The 20,687-nt window shown below is 47.7% G+C and overlaps 1 protein-coding gene across 1 annotated transcript in view; it reads right to left on the reverse strand.

The window, feature by feature from the left end:
* The window catches only part of cxadr (CXADR Ig-like cell adhesion molecule), a 53,094-nt gene that overhangs the window by 15,482 nt on the left and 16,925 nt on the right, over nt 1-20,687 (reverse strand). The window contains exon 2 of the mRNA XM_080852085.1: nt 6,329-6,498. Within this exon, the coding sequence (XP_080708211.1) occupies nt 6,329-6,498 (170 nt within the window). The remainder of the gene's footprint in view (nt 1-6,328; nt 6,499-20,687) is intronic.

Consider the following 20,687-nt stretch of genomic DNA (forward strand, 5'->3'; position numbering starts at 1 on the left):
CCTTGCCTCTCATCATAACCCATTGCCTATCAATGAAGTTGTGGATCAAACTGAGCATTTCCTTGACCACAACATAGATGGCAACATGCCACGGCTACATCTCTGCCAGAGCACAATAAAGGGGTGATGGCCTATGATTCAGATCTGATTGCATAGACTATAAACCATGTAAATATAGAACAAAAAGTAAGGAAATTTGTGTTTGGTAGATCTTTTCTTTCTTGTAACAATGCTTCTCGGCTTTCATGGGCGCACCCCACATACTCAGCTGTGCTGCTCATCCCACAAATGCATGTTCCTTACAAATGTGGCACCATTTAAAAGGTAAATAAACAGGCTTTCCAATGGTATAAGATGTATTTCCAAGAGGCATTGTTTTAACAAGGAAATAATCTACAAAACACACATTTCCAATAAGCTGTTTAGTAATGGCAGAGCAGATTTGGCACATTTTGGGCGCAACCCACACACTCAGCTGTGCTGCTCATCCCACAAATGCATGTTCCTTACAAATGTGGCATTTAAAAGGTAAATAAACAGGCTATCCAACGGTATAAGATTTATTGCCAAGAAGCTTTGTTACAAGATCTACCAAACACAAATGTCCTTACTTTTTGTGCTATGTTTACAGTTTTACTTGTTTTATGCTTGTTGCCTAATGTTCTCTTGTTTTAATCAAAAAGTTAAATATGGTTAACTTAATTGAATTAACAGGGCAGAGGATATTTTTACCCAGACTCGCTTGTTTGCTGTGAAGCTTAACAGTGGGCTGTTGTCTAAGTTAGGGTACCTGGTCTATCGCAGGCTGCATCAAGAGGTTTTAATAGTTGTGGGCTTATGTCTCGTAGAATTACAACCCAAACAGTTGTTTTCCATAGTAACGGCACGCAATTAAACTGACGGCGTTGTTAATAGTTAAAGCACTAAAATATTAAATTAGAAATCGTTAGAAACTGAATGCCCTGCAAAAAGCGCACTCATCAACTCAGAAGACATAAAGGCAGGTGATTGAGCACCTCCTGTGGTCCATCAGTATTTGTGACAGTGCCTGTGTATCGGTAAAAGGCTACCTTTATGTGCAATTTTCACGCTAAATGAAGCGACACGGGCCGAGCTTTAAAGCTGCTATACAGTCCTTGTGGCAGAGCGAGCTTTTGAGAGTCCCGATAACATTGGTAGCTGTAGTAGAGGGAGTCGCCACTCACCGTATCTCCACATAATGCAAAATGTTACAAGTCCTGCATTCAGTAGCCAAATTGTGTCTCTAAGTGTGTCTTTCCCCCCTCCCCATGTCATGTAGATATGGAAAGCCATTTTTTAACATGACCATACTGAAGAAACAGGTTCGTAGGTGAACAGCACCCGTATTTGACATCCCAGAGTGGCGCAGTAGGCGCCAGCATTCACCCACCGTCATAGAAACTTAGGGTTAGGGCTTGGCGGGTGATGATAGTGTTACCTGCCACAGAGTATGGTAGAAAAGTAATCTTAGTTCTGATCTGGGATGATCGCCCACATGCCAGCTCCAGTTTGATGGCAGCGAGCACTGGGGACCTGTGGACAGGCCTTCAGGGGGGAGCAGCAAATGGGCCAGCACAACTCTTCACCCGTTCCCTGCCTCCCCCACGGCGGGTGCTGACTAAGTCCACCTGAGAGAGGCCTACTGCACACCGCAGCGGGGATTTGTGCATGTTCGCTTCAGACGTTTTTCTTTTTTCTTCTTGCCTTCTTCCTTGCCGCGGCTGCATCTGATTTTGATTAGTCTTGATGTGGGAACACTCTGCTTTCCTTATAAAATCCACCTGAGGCAAACAGCCGAGGCCCAGCCCAGAGAGAAAGGGGCCTTGTGTTAAAGCAGCCTCAATGAGGGCATTTCAAAGGTGAGCTCATCGGCTGGAGTCACAGAACCACACACACACACACACACACACACACACACACACACACACACAGAGATGACAAACATAGCACTTCATTTGATATGCAAATCAACGGTGAGTCACCTGGCTGCCCTGGAACATTCCTGAGTCTTCCTGCCCTGTGGTCATCCACCTACCTACACTGACCTCCACCGGCTCAACCCAAAGATGGAGGCCCACAGCAGCCGGAGGCCTCATCAATTTCACTTCGCCGGGCACACCAACCATGAAATGAACATCTAACTGTTGACTACAAACTATTAAAGTGATGATTAACAGCAACCCTGGCTGGGCACGTAGTTACAACACACTGAACATCAATTGATGCTCAATGAGGAACTTTGTTATTTTTTCATTCTGTTGCCGTATGATTTCCTAGCAACCTAGGTAGCAACCCCCCATCCCCTCCCCCCCCTGAAACTGCACCCCAGGATATTGCGGTCTGAGGTTAGGAGGCCATCGCTGGGTATTGGACTTAAAATTGGCAATGTGATGAATGTGCACACACAGATATTGTCATCCTACAGCTGAGATGAACTCATGCTCAAAACACACACGCACACACACATCCCATCATGGTGTAATCATATTCAGCAAGCTATACGGTTACAGCCCAGCAGGTCAGCGCAAGGCTGTGTATTGAACTGGGGATTAGAAAATCTGATAAATCCCAGCACAAACACCAGCCTATATTAAGAGCCATAGAAAAGCTGTGCTCAATGCGCTGGCTTTGTTTTCTATTTATTTTTTAACACCTCCGATGTAGCGCAGCAGGTTATCCTACTGTAGCTGCAGTCATTGTGTGTCCGGTGATGAATATTTGGGAGACCAGCCTATGTATAGGCGACCACACCCAGTTTCCTCTGAACACTAAAGTTACCACTTAACGTCAATGCCCGCGGTGGGGTTTGGTGGGCGGGGCGGGTGGGCAGGCATGTATGGAATCTCTGAGCTCATCACTGGTACTACAGAAAAACAGAGCGAGCATCAATCACGCTCCACTGTTCCCCAAAAGAGCCCTGCATTCAGAGAGGAGAAGACAATGATCTAAAACTGGGTTTCTGCATTCAAGGCGCTTCCCATTGTTGCTGGCACACATACATACATCGGAGGAATCGGAACGGCACAAAGGCAGCCGCCAGTCGGAGACACAAAGGCCTGCAAAGACCTACAGTAAACAATCAGCTCTGCTCTGCACAGGCTTACACCGACTACACAACCATACCAACTACACAACCAAACTAATTACACAACCACACTAACTACACAACCACTCTAACTACACAACCACACTAACTACACAACCACACTAACTACACAACCACACTAACCATACAACCACACAAACTACACAACACTAACTACAAAACCACACCAACTACACAAACTACACAACAACACTAACTACACAACAACACTAACTACATAACCACACTAACTACATAACCACACTAACTATACAACCACACTAACTACACAACAACACCAATTACACAACCAGACTACCTACACAACTACACCAACTAAACTAACAACACAACCACTCTAACTACACAACCACACTAACCATACAACCACACTAACTACACAACAAAACTAACTACACAACCACCCCCCAACACACTTACCACACAAACTACACAACCACAGTCTGACCGCCTATAAAAAGGACACCTAGTAAAAACGCCACCAAGAATTTCAGTTCTTCACAGCTACTCAATATTTTCTGATTTCAATAACCAGCTCACATTTCCAGCCAGATATCAGGCTTCTTCACAGTGAGCACATCTCTCATGTAAAACACAATCATTACATCTCAGCCTTCAAACTGTCTTTGAGCTCTAATAGTGCTCAACCTGTTGACCGAGGGAGGGGGGGACATTTGAGCCAAACCCAGTGAAAAGAGCAGGGGGTGCTATAAAGATAAGGGCAGCGGAGATTAGGGGAAGCGCTGGGAAAGCAAGTGGCCACCCTTTTTCTCAGCCTCTCTCTCACTAATCCAGTCTGGAGGGCGCTGTCAATCAGACTCCCGCCCAAGCTGGGCCGCCGCGATTACCCAGGATGCCGTGGACGGGGAATGACCTCACAGTCACCGGGAGTGCAGGGCAGGCCAACAGCCCCTGACCTTTGTGCAAGCATCTTCTTAAACACACACACACACAAACAGACACACACACACACACACACACACACACACACACACACACACACACACACACACACACACACACACACACACACACACACACACACAGAGAAAGACATCGCCTAGCCAAGGCTTACATACAGGTATTTATGCAAACACAAACAAAACTGTACACACCTAGAAACACATGTATACATCAACACATAGACCTTTGCTACGCAGAGAGACACACCGACAGTCTATGATGTGCAGACATTTGACATCTAATGACCCGGTTGAAATACTATCCTACTTATCCTATTAAGGGCCACTAAGGACAACCGCCCACTTGCCCTCCTGATGGAAGTCACTAAGAGGAGCTAAGAAGTCAGGACTAAGTAAGAGAGAAATCCTCATGGCATTTTACAACCACTACGGGGAGAAGCCAAAGAGTTGCATGGGACAACTAGGGTAAACTGCTAACAGAGGAGCCAAAGAGTTGCATGGGTGAACTAGGGTAAACTGCTACTACAGAGGATCCAAAGAGTTGCATGGGTAAACATGTGTAAACTGCTACTACAGAGGAGCCTGGCGATGTGTGCGTGTGTTTAGCCCTCTGAACCTCTGGTGAGGTAGACTGCCGTGTAGCCTTGTGCATTCCTCAGGAGCTCCAGCACACCAAGTCCTCGATGCCTGCCCTCTTTTGTTTAAAGGCAGAAAAACAATACGCTACTCCAACCATCCCCCCTTTTCTCCAAATTAAATCACAAGTCCTTCCCATTATAAATCTAACAAACTGGGTCAAACTTTCTCTCCCACAAAAAAAAGATGAGAGGCTCTGCCGTTCCAAGTTGAAGGGGGGGTGGGGTGGATGAGGGGTGTTGGGGGTGGTCTGTTCTGTTCTGGGGGGCCTGGCGAGGCCTCGCTAGGGCTAGGGTACATTAGAGTGGAGCGGAGCCGAGTGTACGCTGACCCACTTTTGTGGCGACCCAAAGAGCAGCAGCGGCCCCTGGCACAGGTGATGATGGTGGTCGGGGTGTGTGTGTGTGTGTGTGTGTGTGTGTGTGTGTGTGTGTGTGGTGGTGATCCCTGCGAGACCGGCCGAGCAAGCAGCTGAAGGTGTGAGGGGGCCGCTGGGCCGCGTGCGAGAGCCCAGCGCCAGGAAGAGGGCTGTGTTTTCTGTGTCAAACCAGTGCCCCGGGCTAAACACCATGCTCACCTTAGCCGGCCGCCGAGTGTGTTAACAACATCGCAGTGCAGAAGATGGTGCCGAGAATAGTGTGTGTGTGTGTGTGTGTGCGTGTGTGTGTGTGTGTGTGTGTGTGTGTGTGTTTGTGTGTAAAAGTGATGTCCTCTACTCGGACCCTAAATCTCCTTCTCTCCCTGTCTGGCTGTTAAAGGATGGAGGCCCAGTACATAGAGCAACTAAGGCAGGTTAATCACATTAAAGCATTCACATACCAAGGCACACGCATCCAAAAACAACCTCACTCACACACACACACACACCTTCCATAGCCAATATAGTCAGGCAATACTGACACACTGCCTATTTCCCATTTAAAGCCTAGGGTTATGCCACACACAGTGCCAAATGTGGTCGACTTTATTGGGCCTAAAAACAAAGCTACATGCATATAAAACATTAACTAGCTCTGTCGTCATGGCGCTCAGGCCTGTGTGAAGCCTGGTAATAGGATTTGTGTCTGTGTGTTTGTTTGGGGGGGGTGAGGGGGGAAGTGGGGGTTTCCACACAACCACCAAACTACCGCTGGAGCCACATCACAAGCACTCACTCTGGAACACAAGATGGAAATCTGTGCACCATTAAGGTCGTAACTTCATAAATGTATAGCTCATGGGCTGGTTATTATTAACCTTTTAAGCACAATATTCTTGTGCTTTAATAAAGCATGTAAGTATAAATATGGTTGGACTAAAGCTGAGGATTATACATATAATACATTATATAGCTCAAGATAATGGCCCGTAAGATAACTTAATGTAAACAAAATGAAAAGAGAGATGATGGGGACTTGCAGTAGACTATGCACAAATACGCCCGTATGACAGCCTGAGGAAACAGCAGGACTGGTTGTGCACATGACCGGTTTAGCATTCTTGTTTATCCTTGAAACAAATAAAGTACTAGCGTGGCAGTTAAGGCATAAGGGTTGACATACGCTTTAAAAGGTCCTCCTTGTAACACGCAAACAAAAGCAGACACGTCACTCCCTAAACACATGAAGCAACACACCACACACACACACACTCACACACTCACCACTTTCTCATTATCCTGGGTGTCAGAGGGCTGGAGGCTCCACTCTATGTCCAGAGAGCCAGAGTCCTCGGGGGCTAGTGAGAACTGGCAGTCCAGCTTCACGCTCTCTCCACTGGCCTTCTCCACCGTCGCGGGGCCCGCTGAGATGATCTCCAGGCCATGGCTAAAGCCTGCAGGGAAGGACAGAAATAGAACACACATTAAAAATCCTACTCTGCATACCCATACAAAAAAATGAAAAATGTTAGAAACCAAACCCCATCTCGGGGGGCTGATTCAAAGGAGGACCAGGCTAAGTTCTGTGGAAAGGTGAACGCCTGGGACAAGTCAATCTAAGGCAAAATGAACAACATTTATCACAACTGTGGACTGGGTGAAAAGCTCAATGCAAGTCAGGCTACGATTCTGAAGTTTGTTCTAAAGAAAATCAATACTTAATACCACCTCACTATTTTAAAATGGGTCTTCTTCTCATCTTAGACACATGGGCTCAGATAAGTCAGCATTTATGAGTAAACAAACAGACCTCCCAAGCACAGTCAGTCAGACAAACATCACAGCATCAGCACAGCATCTCCTCACTGGAACTGAATGAAAGGATCTCTATCTAGCATATGCTGTTTGCTAGAGCAGAGAGACAACCTTCAGTAAAACTTCTCCGAACAGCCTTCAGCACATCCTTATTAAAAATGGAAGGTGGTTACATAAAAGATCATATAAAATCATTCACACATATTCCAAACCACCCAAATCAGAATTAGCAAAGGCCTGAATGGATGAAATGTAGAAATTCTGTGCGGCACTACACTGTAGGTTGCCATGTAAACACGAAACGATATGACCTCATTCCCCCGGAACATCCTCGACGATTCTTCTATTCTTGGAATGCTCATAATTTACTGGTGACATCTCCACTCCGCACCGCATTAAGCCGCTGGCAGGAGCCGTGTCCAAGACGACTCATCACGTGCTGTCGTTTTATATTAAAATCCCCGGGACAATGCCTTCCTTACAGCACGGGCGGAATTTAATCAATTCAGCTCTGCTTTTGAATGACGGACCAGGGAATTGGCATTTGGACTTATTCTCAAGCAAAACCGTTTCCTTTTCTTCACCCCCCTTCCCACTCTTATTTCCATTTTTAGGGACAGATGGCGACTAAATGTATTCTCGATGCAGCGCACTGTTAATACCGCTCGATATAGCTTCAACAATGATTAAATGGAAAGAAATGGCTAGTTAATCATCTACCGGCATCTTGCTGAACACCAAACAAAACAAAATCCAAACAGTATGCACACATGTAATCTCAAAGCTCTTGCAGGTTTGTGGAGCTGAACAAAACATGTAAATCTGAAGCCTCCATAAAACCACAGGGGCACTATGATGGGCCCATCTGGGAGTTACTGGAAGAGAGAGGAATGAGGAATGGGCCTGAACTCCTGGGGTTCAGCCTCCCTGTAGAAGCCAGACAGACGAGAGCGCAGACTCCTCTGTGAGGGGACTGGAGCCTGGAGAGGAGCCATAAACACAGACACACGCACACGCACACATGAATACAGACACAAAAAGATACACAAACACACACGCGCACAAACACACACATACGCACACACAGTTACACACACACAGTTACACACACACAGTTACACACACAAAGTTGCACACGCACAAACACACACACACACAAACAGATACACAGACAAACACACGCTTGCACACACACGATCACAAACAGATACACACATACAAAGACACACAAAGCCAGCTTTGCCAGCAGCACACTCACTGACACACGTCTTGCCAAGAACACACTTTACAAGTCATTAGCCCACTTTGGACACAAATCAAACAGGGGGGCCAAGGTGGCTAAATGAGGGTTGAGTTAGGGAGTTGGGGGAGTGCACAATACGTGAGAGAGAGAAAGAGTAAGTGAGAGAGAGAGAGAGAGAGAGAGAGAGAGAGAAAGAGAGAAAGAGTAAGTGAGAGAGAGAAAGAAAGAAAGAAAGAAAGAAAGAAAGAAAGAAAGAAAGAAAGAGAGAGAGAAAGAGAGAAAGAGAGAGAGAGAGCACATTTGTGCAGGGGACAGGGCTGTTGCTTTCATTCTCACAGAAACTACGGGGCCACAGATGACAACGTGGAAAGGCAGGTTTGGTGAATAGGTTGAGGCACTCCGGGACATAGTTTCAGTGAGGTGACTCAGCTGTGACAACAATGCTTGTCCGAAACGGGAAAACTAGTCCTGCCGGTTTTACACCATTCAGCTCTCACGAAGACCAGCCAAGTGATCATATTCCTTGTCTATTTCCTGTCTCATCATAGGACTATATATGGTGTGTGTGTGAGATAATAAGGTCACACTCAGCCTTGGCCCACGGCTACGGTGATTCCTTACAACTCATGCACCTTAGCACAACACATTATTTAATCCTAAAACAAAGCAAATCAAACGAAATGCTGTTAAGCCAGAGGCCATTTCTCACATCTGCACTAGAGCAGCGCAATTTGGAGTTTAACGCTGGTAAGACATGAGCAGCATTTAAAGCAGCACCCTTAATGAAGAACATAAACCCCATCCCTGGTCTGGAGGATAAAACCAGAGCAGCAGGAGAGGCATAGGCACGCGCACGGGCACGGGCACACGCACACGGACACTCACACGCACACGCACACACACTACAGGTTGAACGCACCGTTCAACAGTTCTGTGTTCTGCGGATGAGCAGGGTGGTGATTTAACATGATGGATTCCTGGCGGAGCCGGAGCCCGAGCCCAGGCTTTTGTGGGAATGGTCATTAGCGTCGCAGGTCTGTGCGGTCCACTGCTGCCTCTGCACTAATTCAGCGCGGCCTTCAATCACCTCATCACATCTGGATGAGCCATAAATCTACCGCCTGCAGCTAATGGGGCTGGTGCTGGCAACGGCACCCACTCAAGCACAGGTCATTACTTACCCCCTCTGTTTCTCTCGCTCTCATTCTCTCGCTTTCTTTCTCTCTGCCAGTCTTCCTCTATCTGGCAATCATTTTCTGATTTCCTTTCTTTGACTCGCTCTTCTGTTCCCTTCACTCTTACATTTCGCTCTGTCTGTCACTCAGGTTCATTCTTTCTTTCTTTATTCTTTCTTTTTTCTTTCTCTCCCTCCCTCCCTCCCTCCCTCCCTCCCTCCCTCCCTCCCTCCCTCCCTCTCGAACCTCATTTCCCTTTTTTCTCTGTTAATTCTCATCTCCCTGCCGTGTTTTCCCTCGGAGCTGTGGTACCGTGTAAAAAGTGATTAGAAGATTCTGTCAGACGTCTGGAATCTAACCGTGCCATTATCTTTTCCTGTCCCTGGACGACATTACCCAACAGAGCTCAGGCATTCGACATCTCTCCAGGGCCGAGACAATCTCCCTAATGTAGTGGCTCTCCACACACACACACACACACACACCCACACACACACACACACACACACACACACACAGCTCTGCTTCTCCCACACAACGCTGAATTGCACAATGTACACATTTTCAACACAAGGACTTCTCCATTTACCCTAGTTGGTCAAGGACACTGAAAGCATTCCTGACTCTACTCTGGAATTCTACAAAACAAACCTCAAAGTGCACACAGACGCTCACACAAACACACGCAGTTTTTCAGAAAAAGAAGTAAAAAAACATTACCCAGATGGCCATCCTTTTATGCAAAGTGTATTACAGCATGGGAGATGTTCAATAGATCTACCATTTTAATAATTACATGGCAGAATGGATTTTGTGTCTGTGTGTGTTGAGCGAGGCTGGCTAGGAGATTATGAGCTCGATAAAAATGCTTACTCTATAAAATGAAACCTATTATGGTGATGAAATAAGACCGAGCAAATGAGAGGTACGAGAAAGGATAGGCTAACACAGTTCACACTATGGCACATCTAGAACATTCTAACAACTAATGCTTCTATAACTAAATGCAGAACAGAACAGGATATAATCGTGATAGCAATCAATCATTCACAGCCATAAGGCTCCAATCACTTTAATTAATATATTCCATAATAACAGATTAGGATAGCACCTTGGCCAGCTAATTACATTAAGGTAGTCGACTAGACAATCTGCATTAGACACTGAATAAGGACTTGGCAGAGATCAATTAGCTAACAGTTAAAGCTCTAATTTAGCATTGGTCTGAGCATGAATGATCACAGGTTATACATGAACAACCTCAATCTGGCCATAATGATGTGCACAAGCAGGCATGGACGCACACACGGACGCACGCACGCACGCACACACACTCATGCACGCACACTCATGCACGCACGCACGCACACGCACGCACACACGAGGTAAGCAGGATTCAGTAATGGCTTCTCAGATGATAAGAAAACCCATTATTAGGAGAGATGACGATTATGAAGATTAACTTCATCAGAAAAGTATTTTAGTGTGTGTGTGTGTGTGTGTGTGTGTGTGTGTGTGTGTGTGTGTGTGTGTGTGTGTGTGTGTGTGTGTGTGTGTGTCTGTGTCATGTGCATCCACAAAAGTACAAGTGCACATTGATCTAATGACCAAACTCTAGATAAGCAGAAGGCTTTGAAACCACTGAGGAGGAACCTGAGTGTGCACTGGGCAGAAGAGGATGCCTCCGACACAGGCAGGTCCAGGCTCCACTGTCTTGGGCCCAGTGGCAGTAATGGTCAGACCAGAGCGGTAGTGCTTTGTACAAACACTGTATTAGGCCACATCCACACTACTACGTTTTACTTTTAAAAACGCAACTCTTTCCCCACGTCTACATGTTACCTGGTTTCTATACGTTGTCAAGCCCATAAAATGTCCTAGCCCCTTTTTAGTGTGAAAACACAGGGGTGCTGTTTTATTGTGGACTAGCCTACCTGAAACGGAGACTTTTTGAAACGTTAGCGCAGATACCCATGTTTTACATCATTCCCCGATTTTTCAGGAAGGTTTTTTTTTACGTTGTCAGGCGTGTTAGAATGGACAGAGATTATTTCTGATACGGATCTGGACGGAGATCGTTTTCGTTTTCCAATGCCGTTTTAAAATGAAAACGTATTAGTGTGGAGGTAGCCTAAGACCTGACTCGGCACTCTGGGACATGACTCAGATAATCTGCCCCACAGATCCTATCTGTGCCTCTGGGGGGGGGGGCTGGCTCTTCTATAGCTTACACCTCCCCCAGCTACTCTACTCTCCTCCCTTCTCCTGAGTCCCCAACTCTCACCATAGCGGGTGAAGTACACTCCCTCCCCACCCTTTGTATCCACACAATAGCAAGAGAGATTTCTGTCTCCTGGCAACAGATCCCACAGAGAATGTAGGGATGGCACTTGAGAGAGCGAGAGAGAGAGCGAGAGAGAGAGAAAGAAATGCTGGTGGTGGTGGGGGTATATAGCTCAGGCAGGATGACAGAAGCAGAAAAGGGGCAGAGATGTGCTAGGTTGAGATAAAGAAAAAGCAGGCAGGCAAGAAAAAGGGTGAGGGAGGATGGGGTATGTGTGTGTGTGTGTGTGTGGGGGGGGTCTATCGTAATGCACTCTCAGCTGTTAGTGGGGTGGGGATTCCAACAGTTTGGCCCCATTATAAGACTCACAGATTTCCAGTCACAGCATTCCTAGAGAGCTTCACAGCCAAATACCCAGTGCAGTGACATCAGCTGTGTCTCATTTAAGGTGCAGTCCGCGATTCTTATCCTATACACTACGTCAAATTCAGCTAGTTTCACCTCACGAAGGCTGTCCGTTCCGTGTTTGAGACTCGGGTGTTCATACGAGGCCATGGCTCCAAATGGACATGGACAATCTCAGCCAATCAACACGGTGCCTCTGGAGCACGGCAGGCCAGGGTGGGGTGTAATTCGAATGCCTGTTCAAATACCAACGACCATTTGCGAAACAGATACCAAGTCACGGACTGCATGGTTACAGGCCCAACCCAAACTTTCCAAAGACAGACCTCAACACACTGAGCCAGCACTAACACAACTCTGGGGCCTCCTACTTCAACATCATGGTGATGTCTTCTATGAGGAGCCTTAGCTGACTGCTGGATAAAAGGGAGGCTTCTGAATGAGCTTCCCGGGTCGGGATGAGGATCTCGGGGGTCACTGACTGTAAGCATGGGACTGCAGTGGTCAGCAGAGTCCCTCTGAACCCCCGCTTGGGTTGACCCTTCACCTCCAGCACATAAGGGGTGGAGGGGCATGAGCTTCTTTAGTGCTTGCACTTTCACCCCCACAGAAAAAACACGTAGCTACAAGAGCCACTACATAAGGTCTTGAAAGAATAATGATTACAGATTAAGCAGCATAGTAAACAGTGTGTGTGTGTGTGTGTGTGTGTGTGTGTGTGTGTGTGTGTGTGTGTGTGTGTGTGTGTGTGTGTGTGTGTTTGTGGTTAAAAAAGGAGAAATGAGAAGATGGGAAGCATTTCATAACTCCCTGATTTGAGCATACTAAAATTGCCAGTCTGTTTCGCCAGGGGTGAACGCCGGCATCATAATTAAGTCTCACTCGAGGAAGGGAGGGAGCGAGCATCCCATGGTGCTAAATCAGAAAGCATTTCCTGATTCTCTTCCTCTCTCTCTCTCTCTCTGCCTTTGCTCAGTCTAATAAAAACATTTCTCAAACGACAGAGAGAGAGAGAGAGGGAATTTATTTAGGGATCTGTCAGTAACTGACAAAGCTGACAGAGACGAGGAGTCTTTCAGAGGGAGCCGTGGCAGCTTTTCGTTGGGGTGGGCAAGCAGGCAGCACAGCTTAACACTTGCATATCGGCGTCTTCTCTTTTTTTTTTAAGAAGGAGAAAAAGAAAAAAAAAAAAAACCTTACTGGGGTTACTGTCAGGAGGCAAATGAGCCCCCCAATGTAGATAAGAGCTTGACGTTTCGTTAATGCACTCTCTTGCACAGCCATTGACCAGGGGGATAGTGTGTGTCGAGTTCAATAATGCACTGCTGGCAGCTGGGTTGAAAAGGATTCATAGATCTAGCAGATTTTATGAGATGAAGCATTACGGCTGACACATGCACATGTGTGGGTAATGTGTGTGTGGAGAAACACACACACACACACACACACACACACACGCACGCACGCACAAGCACACACACACACAAATCCTCTGAAATCCCATTTGTCTCAATATGGACATGAACAGTCAGGGATGCATTGTTTGCATCACAGAGAGAGGAGAGAGAGAGAGAGAGAGAGAGAAGAGTGAGCAAGTGAGAAGTAAAGACACAGAAGGAAAGAGAGTGAGAGAAAGACGGCAGGAGGAAGAAAAAGAGAGAGAGAGAGCGAGGAAAGTGAAATGAGTACACAGCTTGTCTTTTAAAGGGATTTTAGCAGAAATTCTTGACACTAAGCACCATTTTCCTCGAACTGAAACAGCTTAAGATAATGTCCAGTGTCTAACAGCTATAAGCGATGCGGTGAGGCAGGGATTGGTTGTCATCAAACTCACACTGGCGAGCAGGGTCTGATGAGGTCTCACAACGAGAGCCACAAACGCACTTGACCATCATTGCATTTTGGGAGCGGCTTTAAATCAGTCCCAAATCACAGCTCTACGCCCCAAATCTCCAATAAACCAATCACAGAATGATGAACAAATAAGTCAGCAACATGTTTCAGTGAAACCGCAACGTGAGAGAGTGCAGACTGGAAGGTGGGCTGAGAGATGACTGCTCTTTTGCTCTTTCGGCAGTTCCTCAAGTGTTGGAGTCACCATGGCAGACACCGTCACTTTCACTGCTGATTCCAAATGGTCTGTGCTCCGTGTTTCATTTAGTAAAAGGAATACTAATGAGGGGCGAGGGCAGGGGGATGAGTAAATGAATGTGGAGAGGGAGAAAGCAGTGTGTGTGTGTGTGTGTGTGTGTGTGTGTGTGTAGAGGGCTACTAACAGTGTCTGATTCCTTAATGGTTCTTTAATCAGAGCCCAAAGCCATTGTGACTCCTTCATTAGCGAGTCTCTGGTCAGTGGTCAGCTCGCCCCGTGCTCACTGCCTCGCTGTCTGGCCGGGGACCTTGCATGCTCGCCTGGGTGCTCACTGCTTCTCCCGCTCTCGTCCGTCCCCTCTTTCCTCCTCTCCCTTGGTTAATGGTGGGTTGATTGGGACTGGGTGTTGTTGCTTCCAGAAATGGATCTGCTTTTCTGAGTGTATTAGCTACATGAATGCACATGCATGCACACATCGAGATCACACACAAAAACCACACACAGAATCTCTCTCTCACACACACACACACACACACACACACACACACACACACACACACACACACACACACACACACACACACACACACACACACACATCATCGCCTGGCTTGCTCTGCCCGCAGGCCCCCAGAGACAAGAGTTAATTAATCAGCCCACACAGGACAATCAGATAACACACACTCCTCTTCCTCTGCCACTCCTCCTCCTACTCCTCCTCCTCAGGGGGTGTTGCTCATCAGTGGTCCACCCCCACTGCCTGTCTCTGGGAGCTATGGCTTTCCCATCAGTGGGCATGGCTGCTCACAAAGGGCTCCTCCCACCTCTATACATTCAATACCCCCCCTCTTCTGCAAGTCCCACTCCAGCCCCCATCTTGAACACACACACACACACACACCCCATCCCCATGGGAAAGGGCATGGCACCTCCTCCCACCAAACTAAAAGTGTTGCCAAACTTCAGAACTTCAAACCGTCAGATTCTGCCAAAAAACACGCTGGCTTTGAACCGATACCAACGTTTGCTTTTAAATTTGACAAATGTTGACAGTTCATGCACTCAAGTCCATTCCCCCCTAACACCCCCCTCTCACCCCACCCCTGAATGCTGCCTAACAGCCCCTTCCCCCACCCCCACACACACACACTCCCAGCATGGCATGCCTGGAGAATGAGAGGGCCACAGCAGGATGGTGGTGACAGCCGAGATAGCGGCCAGAGACGGCCTCCAAAGGCCCACAGACACAAAGCAGGCACCAGCCGATACCAGCAACCCCAATACAAACACACAGCAGGGCGGCCACAGCAGGAGAGGAGAGGAGAGAGGGAGGAGAAGAGAGGAGACTGACAGGAAGAAGGTGGGGAAGATGCAAGTGAAAGAGTGATAAATCACAGATGAACACTGCCGAAGGAAAACAAGTCAAATAAAGTGAGCAATAGCAAAGAGAAAGATGGGCGATAGGAAGGTGAAAAGAAGGAGAGAACAAACAGAAGAGAAACACAGAAGAGAAACACAGAAAGAAAGAAAGAAAGAAAGAAAGAAAGAAAGAAAGAAAGAAAGAGAAACAGAAAGAAAGAGAAACAGAAAGGCAGAAAGAAAGAATGCATCCTGCCCAGGACTGATAGACGGGAGGCTCTGAGCGACCGTGAGCAGCAGAAGAGGTGCTATGAGAGAAGCACACAAGGAGAGGGCAAACACGCTTTTGCTCTCTGCAGCGCACTGATAGAGGACGAATGCAAATGAAAGCAGAGCGCTGGAGTTGAAGCAGGCAGGAGAAATGCAAGAGTAATTACAAAATCATGTCCCATTGCCTGCCACACACACACACACAAACACATACAGTGCTCTGCTCTACACCATGGGCTTGAAAACCACTTCAATCACATTAAAAATAGAAAGAGAAAAACACACGTGAACTGACACAAACACGCACACACCTGACAGCTCCAAACGCACACAGGCAAAGCGGAGCAAAGGGACGCAGGCACGCAACACACACTAGCCTAATTTGCACATTTATGAGGCTCTGGGTGAGCTACACGCTCAGTAATGGAGTCAGAAGTTGTGGAAGTGGATCTGAAGTCATTTAAATGAAATGTTAAAATTGGGGAAAAGCTGGATGGGGAGAAGGGAAGAAAGGGTGGTGGTGGTCGATCGCTTTTGCAAATAAGTGCTGGCGGCCAGCCGGCTTTTTTTCACCCCCATCACCATGGAAACGCATTCACAAGGCCTGCTCGGTAATAAGGGCTGGCGTTGGGAGCGGTCAGAGAGCGGTCGCGCGGGGTGATCGCGGGCGATTGCTCACGTTCACCAGCCCATAAATCTTCCGCCTTCTCCGTCGGGACATTTTTCTTAATCTGAGCACAGAGGAAAAAACGAGGGGGGGGGGAGGAGGAGGATCAGGGGAAAAAAAAGAAAGAAAGAAAAATGAAAAAGGAAAATAAATAAATAATTGGGCGAGACAGAGATTGGGCCCGTGGCCGGCAGCGGCCATCTCACACTGCCCTTCCAGCTGTGAGAGCAGCCCCCAGGGGAGCCTCCACGCAAAGCAGCTTACAGGCAGCCCTCGCCTCGGCCGCACTGCACCACATGCAATACCATGAGTTACAGAGATGGGTGTGTCCATCTGTGTGTGTGTGTGTGTGTGTGTCTCTCTGTTGATGCTGTTCTCACTTCTGTCTCTCAATCTGTGCATCTCTCTTTCTGTCAGCCCTTCACCCTCTTTTTACCTCTTCCCCTTTCTTTCTCCTCTCATACCTTCCTGTGTTTCCACCTTGTTCCTATCTGTGTTGTTCCTCTTCCCTTTTTCTCTCTCTCCCCCCCCACTCTACCCACCTGCACCCCCCCCCCCCCCCCCCCCCCTCGCTCTTTTGTCTATTTTGGTACAGTTAACTCTAGCTTTCTGCTACTTCTGTATCTGTTCAGCAGAGCACCGTCAGCGCCAGTACCAAGGTCACTGGTCCAAAGTCAGTTAGGCGCTCTGATAAGGTTTGTCCCTCTCCTGCCCTGGCATTTGCCCTGGCTTTCAAGCAGTGTGTTTAATGATTAAGCTAAATGTGAAAGTCCCTCATTCTTCATTGTTGTGTCAAAAAGGGTTGGGAGGACAAACAGTGGGAGTAACAGTTCTCGCTCATGCCAATACACTACAAGGTTATGAGAAACTTCCGTCTGACGGTGTGTGTGTGTGTGTGTGTGTGTGTGTGTGTGTGTGTGTGTGTGTGGCTTTGTCTTTGCAAGACTGACCGGGTGATACAAGATTAACTGTGCCTGAAGCCAATCTGAAGATGAAGATCCTTTACCGTATTGAATGTTCTGCGTGAGGCCAGAGGCCGGACAGCACTGTGGGGTCTGAGGGACGGAGCAGAGGACTGGAGGACGGTTAAAGAAGGGGGACAGGAATGTGATGGAGGACAGGAGGCAAGGGCTGTCCACACTGGGCCCCAAGTCCCTGAGAGGGCGGGAGGCAAGACAGAGGAGATGGATGAAGGTAACAGAGAGAGTTGGAGGGAGGAGGGGAGGGGCTGGTAAGAGAGAAGAAAAGAGATATATATCCTTCTCTCATGGCCTCATTTCTTTACAGGCTCTGAGGGGCAAAAGGAGAGAACAGATCCATTCCTTCCTCAACACAGAGGACAAGAGAGGAAGGTTATGCTTGGAGTGTGTGTGTGTGTGTCTCAGGCAAGCAGGGGGAGCAGCCTGAGACATAAGGAAACAGAGAGACTGAGAGAGACGGAGAGAGAGGAGCAAGAGAGAGAGAGTGTGTGTGTGTGTGTGTGTGTGTGTGTGTGTGTGTGTGTGTGTGTGTGTGTGTGTGTGTGTGTGTGTGTGTGTGTGCCAGGCAGGCAGGCAGGCAGACCAGATGCTCATCACTGCGGACCCCTTCTCCCTTGCCCATCAGTCTCCATCTAAGCACCTCTCTCATCTCCTCGCCTCGTCTGTCTGCGTCTGACAGAAGGGCCACAGTCTGGTTGCTCACACGGCCAGAAACAAACACTCGGAGCATGACTCCCATCCCCAGAGATGCAGCACGAGTGTGTGTGACGCAGGGTGGAAAAACAACATTTACTCCACACATATGGTGGATGCACAAAAACACTACAAAAAGTACTATCCCGACTGATGAGATGGTTTATGCATGGCTGTGCATGGAGATATAAGCGTGTGTAATGTGTATATCTGAATCCGCTTGTGTGTGTGTGTGTGTGTGTGTGTGTGTGTGTGTGTGTGTGTGTGTGTGTGTGTGTGCGTGCGTGTGTGTGGTGTGCACGTGCTCATTCAATGAGCACATTTTCCATAAAATGTTTTTTTTTTTTTTTTACTCACCACGTTCTCACGACCGTCCTTAATAATGTTGGAAAGAGCGGAGAGAGGGGAGACAGCTTAGTGTGACAGAGCGTGAATATCCTTCCAGAACATTCTCCTGAAACTCAGGCCTCAATTAAGGATTAGCAGACCGCCCTCCTAAAGCAACAAGGGGCGCTTCTCAGAGCCATTCGACACAGGGACTTTGCAAGACTTTTTTAGAGATGTCTGCTGCCATGTTCATGCTCCCGGCGATCCAGGTCAATATTTCAACGTCCTCAGACCACTCACAACGCACAAGGATCCCCGAGATACCCTCTCAGCCACTTTCATTGATGAACCCAGTGACCACTGCAGCTCAAGTGCTGCGGAAAAGGGGGGAGGAAGAAAAAAAAGAAAAAAGGAGGAGTGGAGAGAGGGTAAGAGACTTGTCAACCAGGCCTCTTTGAAGTCAAAGCCAGGAATTAAAACAGTTTTAGTTCAAATGATCCAGGGCCACTGCCTGGTAGTGATGAGGGGCCTTTCGAAGAATCAGAGGGCAAGGAGAGAGAGAGAGAGAGAGAGAGAGCGAGAGAGAGAGAGAGAGAGAGAGAGAGAGAGAGAGAAAGAGGGCGAGCATGTAATAGGAAGAAGTAGAGGCTGACACAGAGAGTGGGAGAGCATGCAAGAGGAAGGACAGACTGACAGAGAGAGAGAGAGAGAGAGAGAGAGAGAGAGAGAGAGAAAGAAAGGAAAGGCTGAAGTGCAGATGTGGCAGACTACTGTGAAAAGAGAGGTTGGTCTGTTTGGAGTGTTTATGAGGGAACATGTTGCCAACAGCAACATGTCCAGAGCTTAACACCCTGCTATCAACCCCGCAGGGCCAACAAGGTGCAGACTTGGTTGCTCAATAATGCATGTACCACACACACACACACACACACACACACACACACACACACACAGAGAGATAGAGTGAGGGAGGAGGGTGGAGAGAAACCAAGAAGCTACATTAACATAATCTTGAACCACACTTCCTCTCTGTCTGTCTTACTTTCTTTTCTTTTTACTATTTGCCATTTTTGATAGTATTTTGATTTTGATGTTATTACCGACTCTCACAACGTGATTGATGCGGTTAAGCAGCCCTCTCTTCCCTCTCAGCTGTTCCGTCCACATCATGCTGAGTGAGCACCGCAGGTCGGAGCGAAGTGAGGTCTTGCGTAGGCGGAAGGGAGGAAGCGGACACAAAAAAAACACACCGAGCAGGAATGACAACCTCGTTCACACCAACCCAGAAATGTAATCATTAACACAAACCAGAAGAGTCAACATTCCACAGGGAAGCATCATTCAAAGCTCACTCCAGCGCAGCTAGAGCCACAGCTGTATGGCGAGAGTGCGCCTCCCCTGCTAATTCCCACAGAACACGGCTGCGTGTTACAGCTTTTGTTCGGAAACACAACACCCAGTTGTACGTTAGTAAATAATCCGTCTTTGGCTGGACTCTGACCCAGCAAATGCACCAGTCTCCAGGCCCACTCCAATATGACCTCAATAAACGAGCAATTTAGCATCTGCTCATCCACAGACGGATGATTCAATCGAATTGACATTTTCATCGGTGCGCTGGAGTGCGGATGCCCGCGGCAGAAAAAGCCCTGGCGCCGACCTCCCCCCTCCCCCTTCCCAACTCAACCAACTCTTGGGTTCAGCGGGTGTCTTTCGTGGATTTGAAAGTGCTGTGCTGAAACAAGGTAGAGGGATTTTTTTTTTTCTTCATTGAAGGGTGTGCCTCTGGATGTTTGCAAAGCGGAAACTGGTTAAAGGGAGATTCAGGGTGATTCAGCATTGCTCATGCTGCTAAATATAGCCTCTGCTCTTCAGGGCAGGCGGCCAATGGTCTTCAAGACCTTTTCAACCAAAATGTAAAAACAAATCTCCACAGAGACGTGCCTTAATCCAGAGGTGTGAATGTCAGAGAGTACGTCAGGCTCTCCCTCTCTCTGAGTGAGTGTGTGTTTGGGTGTGTGTGTGAGTGGGTGAGTGAGCATGTGAGTGAGCATGTGTGTGTCTACGTTAAGGTGTCTGCCTGCTATCTGTGTGTGTGTCTGTGTGTGTGTCTGTGTCTGTGTGTCTGTGTCTGTGTGTCTGTGTCTGTGTGTCTGTGTCTGTGTGTCTGTGTCTGTGTGTCTGTGTCTGTGTGTCTGTGTCTGTGTGTCTGTGTCTGTGTGTCTGTGTCTGTCTGTGTCTGTCTGTGTCTGTGTCTGTGTGTGTGTGTCTGTGTGTGTGTGTCTGTGTGTGTGTGTGTGTCTGTGTGTGTGTGTCTGTGTGTGTGTGTCTGT

Source organism: Sprattus sprattus (assembly GCF_963457725.1).
Source record: "Sprattus sprattus genome assembly, chromosome: 1".
NCBI classification, from domain to species: domain Eukaryota; kingdom Metazoa; phylum Chordata; class Actinopteri; order Clupeiformes; family Clupeidae; genus Sprattus; species Sprattus sprattus.